Source organism: Halichoeres trimaculatus, unplaced genomic scaffold (genome assembly GCF_033239565.1).
Source record: "Halichoeres trimaculatus isolate MK-OKI-2021-1 unplaced genomic scaffold, fHalTri1.1 fHalTri1_scaffold_5, whole genome shotgun sequence".
In the NCBI taxonomy this organism is placed as follows: domain Eukaryota; kingdom Metazoa; phylum Chordata; class Actinopteri; order Labriformes; family Labridae; genus Halichoeres; species Halichoeres trimaculatus.
The window spans coordinates 1,525,468-1,541,563 of NW_027437183.1; the positions used below are offsets into that span (position 1 = coordinate 1,525,468).

General features: G+C 38.1%; 1 protein-coding gene across 2 annotated transcripts in view; it reads left to right on the forward strand.

The window, feature by feature from the left end:
• The window catches only part of cds1 (CDP-diacylglycerol synthase (phosphatidate cytidylyltransferase) 1), a 44,714-nt gene that overhangs the window by 24,915 nt on the left and 3,703 nt on the right, over positions 1-16,096 (forward strand). Inside the window, exons 5-13 of one of the 2 annotated variants that reach the window (XR_012598275.1) lie at positions 133-272; positions 3,133-3,191; positions 5,316-5,398; positions 5,718-5,805; positions 8,629-8,697; positions 8,923-9,075; positions 11,577-11,696; positions 12,435-12,538; positions 14,495-15,993. Coding sequence is in view for 1 of the 2 variants with exons in the window: in XM_074670526.1 (XP_074526627.1) it covers positions 133-272; positions 3,133-3,191; positions 5,316-5,398; positions 5,718-5,805; positions 8,629-8,697; positions 8,923-9,075; positions 11,577-11,696; positions 12,435-12,538; positions 14,495-14,636 (958 nt within the window). In the remaining variant the exon portion in view is untranslated. Of the gene's footprint in view, positions 1-132; positions 273-3,132; positions 3,192-5,315; positions 5,399-5,717; positions 5,806-8,628; positions 8,698-8,922; positions 9,076-11,576; positions 11,697-12,434; positions 12,539-14,494; positions 16,062-16,096 lie in introns of those variants that run through there. The other variant, XM_074670526.1, reaches the window with a different exon arrangement.

A 16,096-nucleotide genomic window follows, 5' to 3' on the forward strand; every position in this document is an offset into this window, starting at 1 on the left:
ACACACACACACACACACACACACACACACACACACACACAGATAAGTGGAGGGGACAGAAAGTTGAGGTGAAAGAGCTCAGAAACATAAACTGCTGAAAAATAAAGTCTCTAACTCATGTTTCTGTTTCAGGTATTTCCTGATTTGCGTGAACTACTTCTTCTACGGGGAGACCGTGGCCGATTACTTCGGCGCTCTGGTGCAGAGGGAGGAGCCGCTGCAGTTTCTGGCTCGTTATCACCGATTCATCTCCTTCGCTCTGTACCTGGCAGGTGAGTCCCACCTCTGAGACGATAGGAGCGCTCTATCTGGAAACACACACGTGATCTTTGGACCCTCTACAGACGCTCACATTTTCTCTGCAGTTTGTTTCCAGAGAAAACGAAATACGCTCTGGTGTGATTTATCATGATGACTAAACAACAAAAGGAAGTTTTTCAGAGCTTTAATCTCCTGATAAGATGTTTCACAGCAGCCGTATGCGCCATAAAACCAAGTGTGATAGAGTCTGTAGGTTTCCTGACCTTCGTCTCTCATGGTTTACAGCTGAGAATCTTCTATTTGAATAACATCAGCGCTGATAGAGCTTAGTTTGTGTCTTTTTCCAGCTTTTATTAAGAGGATGGAACAGTGAGTAGAGCAAAAATGACACAAAGTAAAGAGCTGCGGGTTGGAGCTGAACCCAGGCCGTCCACAAGAACTGGAAACCTCCGTACGTGGGGGCGCAGTTTGATCTGGATCATTGATGTCTTCATGAAATCGTAGTAACATGTAGCATTGTTTCCAGGCTCTCATAGCCCCTCTGTTCAGAACGCTCTGATTTAGTGGGCGTGGCCTTCATATGTAAATGAGCCACCGCTGATACCGCCCCGCTCTTCCACGTCACTGAGAGCGGCGCCACGAGCTCCGAGTGCACAATGTTTAGAAAACAGAGAAGCTCCTTTACCGTAACATTACAGGCTAAAACAACAGGCTAACTGCAGCTAAAGTTAGCATCCTGAAGCTAACACAGAGACAGGGGGGACACTGAGGAAAAGCTCTTCCATCTGCTCCACAGCACACAGCATTTAAAGTACTCACATTTCCAGGGTCCCAGGTTTGTTGGAGGATGGTTGGTAATGCGCCTGGATTCAGGACCAGTCTATTGGCTAGCCCTCTGTTGGACTGTCCAAAGTTGGAAAAGCAGTCGGCCGTGAAGTGACTAGCACACACATGCACAGTTTTACTGAGTGGAGCTGGAACATTTCCTGATAAATGAACTCTAGACACTTAGTCTGTCTTCTTCAGAGATGGGAAGCTTGAGCATGGAGCTATGTGGCTGTTTACAGCCAAAAACAGAGCAGTGATGGCTCTTCAACTTTGGCATTCTGGGTTCAGGGGTATTTGCTCTGGTGGACCAATCAGGTCAGACTTGCTCCTGATTGGTCAGAAAAGGGAATCGCTGACGTCGGCAAATCCCCAAATTCCAAACAGCTGGTTTTAGGTCAGGATTTCATTCACAAGCTCTACTAAGAACAGGTTTGGTCATTAAATATCACATTTTGTGGGCAGGGAGGAAAGACAAAGACCCACAAATTTTCACTAAAAGACTTAATAAAGTGATTTTTGCATAATATGGGACCTTTAAGGAATGATTTACATCAAAAATACAGCATAAATTAAAGTTAACTGGCACAAAATGGGAACCGCCAATCCAGCTTTTGTTGCCTGTTTTGTTTCTGTAAGTTGCAGTGATCCATCAGTTTCTCTTTGTTTTTCAATACCTGTCAAAAAATAGCTCTGATTGCTTTTCAAACATGTTTGTTCAATCAATTGCACAACAGCTCTTCCCCATTTTCTCATTTTGTTTCCGAGTTTAGACGGTATTTAAGCCAATGCTGCCACTCAGTGGGTGTAACCACTTCTGATCATTCTACTTTCCTATAAAGTGCTAACGTTAGATGTTAAGAAAACACGTCTGCATCTACACATTTATATGTTGTAGAAATTCCTAAAAACATTGGATCCTTACGAGACTTGCTGATATGATGAGGTCATCCCACACATAGCTCCGCCCCCTGACAGGCCAATCAGAGTTAAGGTGGTTTGTGGAATGGGGAGCCTTAAAGAGGCAGCAGCTAAAACGTTGTGTTTCAGACAGAGGCTGAAATCAAGGTTAACAAAGCTGTAAATCATGTAAAGATACTACGGGGGCACCAGAGGGACAAAATAAAGAGTATAAAAAGAACAATACCCCCTTTTATCTCATGGTTTTCAGTGAAGCTTGCTGTGGGTGAGAGCGGTGTGCTCTTTGGATGAGAGCTCAGAATGGATATGAGGAGATGATGTGAGACAACAGGCGAAAAGTTGCAAGGGTCAAAGGATAAGCGATCCAAAAAAGTGTGTTTTCTCTGATTTTTGACTCAAAAACAGGAAGAAAGACATTAAATAAGAGAGCCTACTCTTTTTTGGTAGTTTTGCTTTTTAGATAGTTTTAGAAAATAGATTTCTGTAGGTCGTCCTAGATCGTTCAGGATGAACAAAATTGAAATTCCAACTTGCTGACTGTTTAAAGGTGAGGAAGAACCTGACAGCTGCAGGTAATGTCATAGTTAGCAGAAAAAAGCTAACAAGAGCTAGCGCTAGCAGCCTTCAATCCACTTTGCAAGTTAACTTTATCTCTATTTTGAGATATTTCTTTTAAAGAAAACTACACTAAAAATGATAACTGAAAAATGATCACTGTTAAAAAATTGAAGTACGTCTGTAGTGCTATCGGTCGAGGTCATATGAGCAGGTATAAACATAAATACCCTCAGCAGTCTGCACTCGTCTGTAGCTGATAGCGAACCCTCGTAGCTCCGTCTCCATCAGGGTTAGAAAAACCCCCCGACTGTGTCTGACTGTGTCGCCTGTCAGTCCGCCCAGCCGGGCGTCAGCTGCAGTCTCAGGTCTGAAGGACGTCCTGAAGCAGTCAGCGTCTTCCTCCTCTTCATCAGTCAGCGTGCAGTAACGGCTCCCTGAGGAGCGGGCCGTCAGAGCGGCTTCGCCTCCTCTTAGAGTCTGACGTACAGCTCCAAATGTCTGTGATGATGTTTATTTCCTGTACTGTGTTCTCCTCAAACTGACAGCATGTTGTCTACTCTTTCACAGGTTTCTGCATGTTTGTGCTGAGTTTAGTGAAGAAACATTACCGCCTGCAGTTTTATATGGTGTGTATCAGCAGAGTAACCTCCTCCTCCTTCTCCTTCTCCTCCTCCTCCTCCTCACTAACCCTCCCTTCTCCTCTCCTCCTGTTTTGTCCTCATCTCTTTCTTGGGTGTTGTCATCGTAGAGTTTCAATCATCAACCTATGATTCTGTAACTGCTTCACCTTCATTTAACGTCTCATACATCTGCTTCTGTTTCTGTTTCTGTTTCTGCTTCTGTCGTGAAGCTGATTCATGCTCCTCATCCTCCAACTTTAACTTTAAAAAAGTTTGGACGCTGTGTTATATGTTGATAAAAAATTTAAATCTTTATGACACTTGAAGCAGAGAAACCAAGCAACTCAAGTGCATTTGATAAATTTAAGAAGACAAAGCAATAAGCAGATAAATAAATTGTGATTTTCTCATGATTTTTTAAACAGGATCAGCGTGCAGACAAAACATGACTGAAAAATATTACTTTAATTATTTCTTCAGCTGCAAAACAAAAACCATGCAATGAATGCTAGATATAATACACACACACACTCACACACTCCAGCTTCTCCTGCCTAAGAGAAGGTACATATTTATTTGTGAGGCCGAATCAAACAGATCTTTAATCAATTTTCCCAGTGGCAATTGGTGTTTGAAACTGGTTGTAGACAAGTGTGGTTAAAATTACCTGCCAGTGAGATATACTGACTCTTTTTATTTTTTTTATTTAATCTAATTTTAATTTTAATTTATTTTATTTTGTTTTATTCATTTCATTTAATTTTATTATTCTCTTTATTTTATTTTATTATTTATTTTATTTTATTTTATTATTTATTTTAATTTAATTTTATTTTATTTTATTTATTTAATTTTATTTATTCATTTAAATAATTTAATTTAATTATTTGTATTGTGCTATACTTTGTCCCAGTGGCCATTGGTCTTTAAAACAGATTGTAGGCAAGTTTGATTGAAATTACTCACAAGTAAAATCTGCTGACTCTTTCTTTCTTTATTCATTTTATTTGTTCATTTATTTTATTATTTATTTATTTATTTACTTTGGTTTGTTTATTTCATCAGTTTATTCAATTAATTAATATATTTATTTAGTTAGTTATTGGTATTGTGCTATAATTTTTTTAAAGCTTTTTTACTGTGTGTAAAAAAAAAAAATAATAATGATAATTAATTTTATTTATAAAGCCCTTTTTATTTCTTAGAAATCTTAAAGTACTAGAAGAAAAAAAAGGTTGTGAGAGTTATACATGAAATATATTATATATATTTTATCTTGAATCACAAAAAAAAATAAAAAAAGGACTTTTTAAACAAATCTTCATCAACATTAAAATAACTGAACAAATAATACAAATAAATAAGATCTCTTCAAATAAACAACTGAGGTTTTCATGTGTTCCTAGTTTAGGATTTACATTTTTTTAAGGGAAAACAGCCCCCTGCTGTTTTAACAGGGCATCACAATTATTATTATTTTATGTCAGCCAATTTGATTGGTCACACATTTGTATCAATTTTTAACTGTCACGCTATGCATCGTTACATCTCTTTTCACTAGTACAAAGAAAAAACTGAGATTTTTGTGACAGAAAACACATTTTTTTTCTGCAGACCCTGTAAATTTAGAGGAATTTATCAGTTAGCGTGTGGTTAAATGTGTAAACAATGAGTCTGTGTTTGGTTTAGTGAATGTAATCTCTGCATCTGTTGCATGAGGTGTGGAGATTTGGAGAAGAAATTTGTTAGATTTGGAAAGAAACTCATTAAGTGTGTCTGTCGTGTTGTCGTCTGTTGAAGAAATTTGCATGCAGAGATAAAAAATTAGTCTTCCCCTTCTTTAACTTATTTTCACCTTTTCTTGCATGAACTCCCTTAAAGTCTTGTGGCACATCCTGAACACTCCTCCTGCTCCTCCTCCTCCTCTGCCCATCCCGCCTCCTTTCATTTGGATGTGATTAACACGTTTCTCTGCTCTCACTCTGCCGTCTGCTTCTCCTCAGTCCGGCTCACCTCATCTGTCTCTTTGTTCGATTTCATAACTTGTGACACGAGCCGACTTTCTGACCCGCCAGGCCACATTCCAGTGCAGTGACGCTGTGGTGTTTGTGTTTGTGTTTGCCATTCCAGTTTGCTTGGACCCATGTGACCCTGTTGATTGTGGTAACTCAGTCCCACCTTGTCATTCAGAACCTGTTTGAAGGGATGATCTGGTAAGCAGGACTCGGCTAGACGGAGGGAAGCTGCCATGTTGTCTCTGAGAATCACTGCACATGTGTCGCGTTGTCACTGTTTGCTAATGCCACAGACCCAAACACGAGCAGAAACACTCATCAAGTCATGTTTAAAAACAGCATGTTTGATTAAAGAAGCTCCTACCAGAGGGATAGGTAGATACTTTCCTGTCAGACAGATATTTATAGCATCATAGGGCTTTAGTTTCTAGCCACAGCCGGGTTTGATCAGGTTTTAATCTGACTGATGATCTAAGCTCTCTCGATCTGACCTAACATCGTGGACTTTACTTTCCAGGTTCATCGTTCCCATCTCCATCGTGATCTGCAACGACATCATGGCCTACCTGTTTGGGTTCTTCTTTGGGAGGACCCCTCTGATCAAGGTAGGACAGCCTCAATCAACCAACCAGCAGCTGGTTCGTTAATCCATCCGTCCATAGTAGCATCAGGCTGACCAAGTTACCTCTGTCCTGTTCCTTTTGGGAAGAATTCAGCTGTTTCCAGTCTTGATAAATTTAGGATCAGGGTCTACCCCAATGGTCTACCTGATTGAATGTGCCCTGAAACCTTCAAAGAGAAAACAGGAGTCCTTTGGAAGCCCTGATCAGACACCCAACCTCCTTATCCAGTGACTCTTTTTTTGAGAAATCATATGAAATAATACGATACGATAAGATGTGATACAAAACAATGAAATACCATAACATGCAACACAGTTAAGTGCAATACGGTACAATACAAAGGACACAATATGAACTATGATTTACTTCAATACAATAGGATACGATACAGTGCAATATCACTACATCCATACGTCATCAATACAATATGATTGAGAAAGCTAAGATACAGTATGGTATTATACAAAGCAATATGTTTGATACGTAAAAATATAATGTGATATGTCATGATGGGACACAATGCAATCCTATGTATCTATAGGTAACAATGTGATACAGAAAATTACAGCGCATTGCAAACAGATAGGGTACAAAGTGGTATGGTGATACAATATGATATGTTATAATACCATGCAATATAATATCATAGGATACATTACAGTAGTTAAAGTAATAGTTATAGTTTGTCTTTATTTCATTCTTGATAACAAAAAAGACAGAAGTACAATACAAAACAGAAAGAAGAAAAAGTCTTCTTGTATCTACCCCTTCACTCCCACAATGATTAAATACACACTTCATCAGAAAACCAAAAATAAGGCTAGCATGCCTTTAGCTTTGCAAAAAAAAACAAAGTAAAATAAAAAAATAAAAGTAACAACAACAATAATGATGATATATATATATATATATATATATATATATATATATATATATATATATATATATATATATATATATATATATATAGTACAGAAAGAGAATTAGCAAAGCAACCCTTAATCATAAAATTACAAGTGCAACTTAAGTGCAAAAGTACATCAACAAACGAAAAAAAACAAAAGAAACATTTTCTTGATATAAATAGTAATAGTATTATTATTTTACCTTTTTTTGATTTTATTTTATTTTTGTTATTATTTTTTCCATCAAGTGCTAGGTTAAGAGCATATTTCATCCCTGTATTTTATAAGTGTTGTTTTTGATATGTTTTCATACAAACTGAATGATTTGATGAAAAGTGATGTTAGGATACAATGAGTTATTATACAATAAGATGTGATACATTATCCAAAAATCCCAAAAGATCAAATATTTTACAATGAAATGCAATATGATAGTGTACAACAGATGACGATACAATACAATACAATAAGTTACAATACAGTCATTATTATACTATGCGATATGTTGTGAAAAAATGTGATAAGATTCACCATGGCACGATGCGGTGCAGTGTGATAGGATATGATACGTAGCTACAAGATAGCATGTGAAACGTTGCTATAAGAAATGCTACAATATGATGTCACACGATATGAATCAATATGATACAAAGAGTAACAAAGTGTTTCAATATGTTGCGATAGGATAAAATGCGACACAATATGTTATGATACAATGACATAAGATGCAATACGACGTGATTCCATGTAACATAATTTTGATTCCAGTCGATTTGATATGATGAGATTTGATACTGTGAGATACAATTTGATTGAATTCAATATGAAACAGTGCAATATGATGCGATGGGATGATACGAAGTGATATGATTTGATTCAATATGATACAACGATGCGATACAGTTCAGTGTGATACAATGCGATATGATATGAGGGGATAAGAGGAAGTAATGGGATATGACATGATGCGATAGAAATAGATATGATATGGTCTGATACATAATGATACATTGCAATATGGTTCAGTAAGTTACAATACAAATGGTACAAAGTGGTATGTTAACAATACAACTTAATGACATAATAGTATAAGATACAATACAGTGTGAAAAGTAGGGATGGGTATGGAAATCCAGAAACAGTTCAATCCATTGACATCCTTCGCTTTTATGTTCAACGACTCCCTTATCAATTCTTTACATTACACCGGAGCAGCCGGACTTAACGTTGACTATTCTGCCCCAGCTAGCTTAGCTTTAAGTTTTACTTAAAAACTGAACACATAAAGCAATGTAAATTACTCTCTCTGACAAGATTCCTATTCAACACATTTTCTAATGGACCAAAAACCATACAGAAAAACTAGCGTTATGTTCAGGCTAACGTATATGAGAAATTGTATACGTATGCTAGCAGTTAGCAGTGTAATTACATCAGTGTAATTTTAGTTTAACAACAGAACTTCAACTGTTATCACAGAAACACGTCACAGTTACACTTTGTAAATGATACGGAGAACTCTAAATGTCAAAATACCAAAGATCAAAGAAAAGATACACGCCAGCATAACTACGGCAAGCCCAATGTGCTGTAACCACACTGATTATTTATTTACTTATAAGCTAAAGGCTAATTGTTGTAAAGAGAAAATTCACAGGAGGAATTGATGAGGAAATGGATACAGTATCAGATTAATGAGCAGAATGGATAAGAGCGTTGGTATCAATGAAGCGAGTGTTAGAGAGGATGTTTGCAGCCTTTCAGCCTCTGTGAGCCGAGGACAGACGGATAAAGGAGGTTTATTTAACATCACATGTAGGCTGTGGTCAGGCCGTGGTCAGGCTGATGTCATGTTGATGTGAAAGACTCTTTGTCTCCGTCTCCCCCCTCCCTGCTGCAGCTCTCCCCCAAGAAGACCTGGGAGGGTTTCATCGGAGGCTTCTTCTCCACTGTGGTCTTCGGCTTCATCGTGAGTACGCTCCGTCTGTTTCCTCCAAAACGCTCACATGATGGGAGATAAATCTGCTCTGATTCAGACACCAGAGGCACAAACACATAGCTCCACAAACTACCATTCACACATCAGTCTGTGAGGTCAAAAAAACTCTGAGGTTTCACGTCATTTTCTTCAGATTCAGACAAATGTTTATCCTTTTTGGAGCAGAAATCTATAATTTTGTGTTTTCCCCCTCAGCTTTCCTACCTGCTGTCTCAGTTCCAGTACTTTGTGTGTCCTGTGGGCTTCAACAGTGAGACCAACGGCTTCACGGTGGAGTGTGAGCCGTCGGACATCTTTGTGATGCAGGAGTACACGCTGCCCGCCGTGGTGCAGAACACGCTGAGATGGGTTAGACTTTCCCTCCTGAATTTACTCTAAAGCCTTTTTGTTTGTTGTTTCCAATAAACACAGAGGTTATCCAGTAACTTTATTAGTTCTTCCACACGTTTTTGGCATGCTCCTTCAACAAATTATCACCGATTTGCACCATTTCAACTTTAAAATGTTCAGTGTGTTCAGGAGAACTGTTTGTCTACTTTTCACATTTTTTACTCTTGTGCTTTTTAAAATATTCAGCGTTTCCCCCAAAATTTTGGCCCATTACAATAAAAGGAGGTGATCTGTCACTGTGGAAACCACACAGGTGATGATGTCACAGTGCCACACTAATGGTGATGTCACAAAGGGTTTGGCTCAGGGTTCCGATCACCATGGAAACCACACAGTGGATGATTCCGGAAGGGTTCTGAATAGAGCTGTGAAAACAGTTAATTCAGCAATATATGGAGATACTTTGACCTCTGATAAAATATTGATGTTTTAACTCTGAATGTGGATATTTTTGTAAAAATAGAAATTATATTATAGCCAAGTTGGAATACAACTTAATTTTTTTATGTGATATCAGATTTTTTATGATAAAAACATTGGTTACATCTAGAGTCCGACCGATTAATCGGGCGAGTCGATTAATCGGCCCACCCAATTAATCGGTTAACTATCAGAACCCTTCTTCAATCAAGCTCTGCTTTTCTTTTCCAGTTTATTTAAAGTTTTAAGTGTCAGTTCAGGTTGATTCAAGCTGAATATTTCACTTTAAAGAAGTAAAATTGCTGACAACGACAAAAAAAAGTGCTTGAAAAGCTTTAAGGAAATGAAGGTGTTAGCTCACAGATTATTGTAGAACATTTGTTTTCAACTTTTTCAATTCGCAGTAAAAATGTCCCCAGTTTAATCCCTAGTTTGGTCCCTTGTTTCCTTGTTTTTGATAAAAGTTGTCTCGTAAGATGTGAGCTGAGCCACACGCTAAGCAAAACGTCTTTTTTAAAGATGTTAAAAGAGAAAAACGACGCCTGAATTTTCCTTAAAGTCTTAAAATAATGACCTCCAGTAAGGTAAGAAAGATTTACTGGTTTAGTTTCTCATATGAAGAAATTCTGTACTGGGATAAACGGAAATCTTATCAAGTGTTTTTGTCTGATTTTCAGTAGAAAATGTATTTTTAGACTAAATATGAGCCACATTCACCTGACTGGTCCAGAGAAATGTCTTATTTCAAGTTATTCAAAGACAAAAAAGAGGTCTCTTTCTTGCTTGGAGCAAGAAAAAGAAAAACAGATTTAAGCAAATTTGACTTGTTTCAAGCAATTTAGACCTTTTTTTGTCTTCTAATAAATTGAAAAAGACATTTTTCTGGACTAATAAGTTGAATGTAGCTCATATTTGGTACTAAAAATAAGACAAAAACACTTGATAAGATTTTAGTTTGTTGCAGTGTGAGTCCAAGAAACAAAAATCAGGCATCATTTTTATTGTCTATAAAATCTTGAAAGCAGACTGATTTTGTGGACCTGTCAGATAAATGTGTCTCAGATTTAGTCTGATTAGAAAGTTTTTACCTAAGTAACTTAACTTAGTCCCATTCATTAAATGGAAGATGGAACTTTTTAATAGCTAGTCATAATCTGTGTTCATATACAGTATATATCCTGTGTATATCAATGAATTTTTACGTATTTCAGCCCATATATCAGATATCACTCGATATATCGGATATAAGCTTCTTTTTGCCCCCAGTATCGGTATCAACATCGGCCCCAAAATCTCATATCGGTCGGGCTCTAGTTACATCAATTGACATTTATCAGTTTCACCAACTGGCTATGTCTTTCATCCAATAATTTCTTCTTTCTAATGTCACAGTAGACAAACTCTATGCATTTAATGTTTACAAGTTAAGTGTGTGTATGAAACACTCATCTGACTTTCAGTATAGAATAGAATAGAGTAGAATAGAATTACTTTATTGATCCCAAACTGGTAAATTGTTGTGTTGACGCAGCAATTGATGTAGTCAGTAGAAAAATACAAAAATAATAATAATAATATAGAATAACATATATGTATATATAGAATAACATATATACATAGGCACTCTAGTTACAACAAGAAACAACAATAAAGATAAAGATCATGAGAGTTATACACCAGCTATAAGTTAACATAACAAAATAGCTTTGACTTAAATTGTCTTTTAAATTTTGAGCAATACTGTGTCATTTGCATAAACATCAACTCTATTTTTCATTAATTAATTGTGGAGAATATCACAATATATCACCAAATTGTGATATCATGATACATCGCGATACTATCGTATCGTGACCCAAGTACCGTGTGGTTCTTGCTAATACTGACCCGAGTTCTGAGGTTGTAAATAGGGCGGGTGAGGTTAGGGTTAGGGATCAGCATTTCAGCACCCAGCATTTGCTTTTGAGTTTGACGTGTATCTCCTGTTGTTCGTATCGTATTTTCCATTTTTAACCCGCCTCTTCTCGTGTATCTTCCAGAAAACAGTGAACCTGTACCCGTTTCAGATCCACAGCATCTTCCTCTCGTCCTTCGCCTCTCTCATCGGACCGTTTGGGGGATTCTTCGCCAGCGGCTTCAAGCGAGCCTTCAAAATAAAAGTAAACAACATCTCAGTTTTGTCTTCGCTTTGTTTTCATCTTTATCTCGATGGAAGGTGGAAGGATAAAGAGTATATCTCACAGAGCTGCTGCACACATTCATGTCGCTGTTTCCCTTTCTGCTGTCAGCAGGACAGTTTTCTTTAAGCGTTCAAAAAGTCAAAGTATTACTGCTCCGACCTGCAGCAGTGAAACAGGCTGTAATCACTCTGTTAATCTCAGGCGTGTCTACCTAAAGCTCTTCTTTTCATGGACAAAAACCATCGTAGAGGCTCTCAGGGAGGTTTCAGTTTAAAACTGATTGTGACTCGTAATTTGGATTGGAGCTAAACAAAGTTTCTGAAACAACCAAGTCTCACGAGAACACGAGAGAAGTGATGAAGTGATTTTGATATTCTGAGATTAAACTCACAAATATGAAAGAAGAAGCAGAAAAAGTTTAAAATCAAAGTAGAAACTTTGGGAGATTATTGCTTTCTGTAACTGAACTGAGCTGAACTGATTTGAGCTCCACCCAAACCCTCAGCCACACACACACACACACACACACACACACACACACACACACACGCAGCTCCTCATTCAGACACATGAATACTTCAGGAACTGGTTAGACCACTTCACCTGCTGCATGGAGCAGAGATTAACCTTAAAGAGACAGGTTAGCTCTCTGCTCCACACCGCCCCCTGGTGGCAGCATCAGTGTCTGACAGCTGCTCTTTTCTCTCTGCCCTGCAGGACTTTGCCAGCACCATCCCCGGACACGGAGGCATCATGGACCGGTTTGACTGTCAGTACCTGATGGCCACGTTCACACACGTCTACATCGCCAGCTTCATCAGGTGAGAGCCAGAGGCGTCAAAACGCACAAAGGTTTTTAATTTCAGGCCTCAGCAGCTCGTCTCACAGGAACGATGGATGGACCAACAGCAGGAGACGAGCTCACAGATTCCTACTCAGTCACAATATTTAAACTTTCTCTTCAATCACAAACTTTTCTGACTTAATCTCATTAATTTGAAGCTTTTCTCTCAATTTTTTTCTTTATTTTGACAAATTTTCTGCTTTAATCTCATAAAGTTTCTACTTTTATCTTTAAAAATTTGTACTTTCCCTCCCATCTCTTCTTTTTTCTCTCAAAGTTTCTGCTAAATGTCAGAATTTTTATTTTTCTTTCCTTGAGTTGATTTTTTTTACTGAAGTTTCTACTTTTCTTAATTTCAGTTTCTGCTCCTTTTTTCCCTGCAGTTTCTTTTTTTTTTTTTTTACTGAAGTTTCTACTTTTCTTTATTTAAGGATCTCCTTTATTGAAGTTTCTGCTTTTTCATGTATTTCAATTTTTTATGTATTTTTCTGCCTTTTTTACTTAAGTTTCAGTTTTTCTTTAAGTTTCTTTTTTTGTTAGTTCTTGTCTTTTGTTTTTTAAAGTTTCTACTTTTCTTACTACCGTTTCGACTTTTTTGAGCTACAATTTTTGACTTTTTTTAACGTAAGTTTCTACTTTTCTTACTACCGTTTCGACTTTTTTGAGCTACAATTTTTGACTTTTTTTAACGTAAGTTTCTACTTTTCTTTAAGTTTCTTATTTCCATATTTATTTATTTTTTTTCTTTATTAGAGTTTTTACTTTTTTTTACTTAAGCTTCTACTTTTATTTATTTTAGTTTCTGCTCTTGTTCAGTTAATTTTTTTCGTTTCTTTAAGTCTCTTTTTTTCTTAATTAAAGTTTCTACTTTTTTTTTACTAGTTTCTACATTTTTTACTACAGTTTCTTCTTTTCTTTAAGTTTCTGCTCTTAGTTGGTTAATTTTTTTTTCTGTATTTAAGTCTGTATTTTTTGTTATTAAAGTTTCTCATATTTCTTATTAAATTTTCTATTTTTCTTTATTAGAGTTTCTACTTTTTTCAAAGTTTCTACTTTCCTGTATTTAAGCTTCTACTTGTCTTTTTTTGAGATACCACTTTCTTTAAGTTTCTACTTTATTTCTGAAGTGTCTACGTTCTTTCTTTCTTTTTCCTTTTCTTTATCTCAGTTTCTGCTTTTTTTCCTGAATTTTCTACTTCTCTTTAAGTTTCTTCTTTTCTCTTTTAGAGTTTCTACTTTCTTCCTGAAGTTTCTGGGCGTGTTCTCTTTAAGTTTCCACTTTTCCCTCTCAAATTTGTACTTAATTCTCTTAAATCAGTGTCTTTTTACTTTTCTAAAGTTTCTCCATTCATCCCACAAAGTTTTTGCGTTACTTACTTACTCATAATCTTTCTGTCCTTCCTTTTAGTCTTTGCTCTTTAATGTCATAAATTCTCCTTTTTTCCCACATGTCGACTCTTATCTCAGACATTAATTGCCACTTTTCTCCTTCAAATCAATCTCACAAAGTTTGTATTTTCCGGTCACGAGTTTTGACTTTGATGTCATAAATTTTCTGCTTGTTTTCCAAATTAGTGATTTTAATCTTAGGAAATCAACATCAAAGCATATTTCTCTGATTTTTCTGCTTCATACGTCATACCGTCTTGGGCTGTGGGTCCTTTTTTTCATTTCATTCAGAGCTGGGGAGTAAAAAACACAGAGGAGGAGACATTTGGTTTTGGACCCGAGCAGCTGTTGTTGTTTCCTCTCTCCAAACAAAAACTGAAGCTTGAGAAACAGGAAGTAAACAAACAGACGTCTGAGCAAACGGATCTCGAGTCTTGTTTTTAGTTTTTTGTCTTGTTTAAACTTTGTGTTTCTGAAGTGAAGAGGAGCTCCTGCTGTAGGAGTTTTGAGGGTTTCTGATCATGTCCTGGTTGTTGTCTTGCAGAGGACCTAACCCCAGTAAAGTCCTGCAGCAGCTGCTGATGCTGCAGCCCGAGCAGCAGCTGAGCATCTTCCACACGCTGAACACACACCTGAGGGACAGAGGCATGCTGCCGCCCGCCGCCGCCGCCGCTCAGGCCGAGTGAGACACCTGCACCGGGAGGACGGGTGGAGAGCGTGTGTGAGGGTTTGGAGGGTTTGTGTAAGCATGCACACACACACAGACACACACAGACGCACACACACTCTTCAGAATTGACTGGTGTGTGATCCAAAGCCTCTCGCAGAGCTTCCATCCTCATCCTGCCGGCTCCTCACTCGACTCAAAAACACGACTCTGGACCTGAGCCGACGCTTCAGACTGCGTGGAAGAAAACACACCAACACACACACATCAGAAACACACACACACACACACACTGACTCCAGCACATGAGGGCGGCTCCGTGTGGACGCAGATATTGCACTGACTCTAGCTGAACAAAGATTGGAGAAGCTTCTACCAGCAGCACGTGGGCCCACGGCGTCGGCAGGCGGCGCCGAGCTGCAGAAACGGACGGATGAGACGACGCAGCGGACTCTGTTTTATAGACTCTTCTCTGTTTAATGCTCCTAACCTCACAGCGTAACACACATGTAGCATGAACGCCAGTCCTGCTAAACCAAGCCATGTTTATCCTCCACAGCGTGACCCGTAGCTTTTAGCGCTCTGTCTGAAAAAAAGAGGCACAGTGGCCGTCAGCAGAGTCCGACCGTAGGCATGCTAACGCAGAAACTAGAGCATCAACACCTCAACGTCATGCAATGTACATAAATATACTGGAACTATTTATCTGAACAAATACTACGACTTCAACTACTAACGTGACCTGCTGCAGAAAAAAAAACACTTTAAGCTTTGAGAAATGATATGCAACAAAAAAAAGAGTCATACGTAGCCTTTAGCATGAAGAAACTAGATTTTTTAAAGTAAGTGTAGGTTTGATATGAGGCTGCTGCTTTTAGAGGGAGTGACCAACAGAGAGGGTTTAAAGGAGCAGTTCAACATTTTAGAGAGAAGCTTCAACTCTGCAGAGAAGAAGAAGACGCTGGGAAAACATGAAGGCTAAGATGTTAGCTTCACTATGCTAACCCGTTAAGGTCTCAAACAACACAAGACCGGATATTAGATCTAATCTGAGCCACATTTACCCGACAGGTCCAGAAAATGTCTTATTTCAAGATACGAAAAGACAAAAATGAAGCTTGAATTGCTTAAAATGGGGAAAGAAATATAAACCACCAGACGTTTTTCTGGTTTTATCAGCTAAATGTGGCTCAGAGTCAAAAATAAAACAATGTTTTTGTCTCTGGTAGAGACAATAAATAATGGATGGATGGCTGTTTGCGATGCTCAGCTTGTGACTGAAGTAAAGAAAGATAAAATCTGTTTGTGTCGATCGTTGGGGCGATAAGAGGAGTCCAACAAGTCGAGGACTTTGACCCAGGAAAGAGGAGTCTAATGCCGCGGCCACACCAAACGCGAACACGCGAATTTACTCGCGCGAATGGCCTGTCACGCGCTGCGCGACCCCCCGTAGCCTACCCCCGACCCCCGAACCCCCGA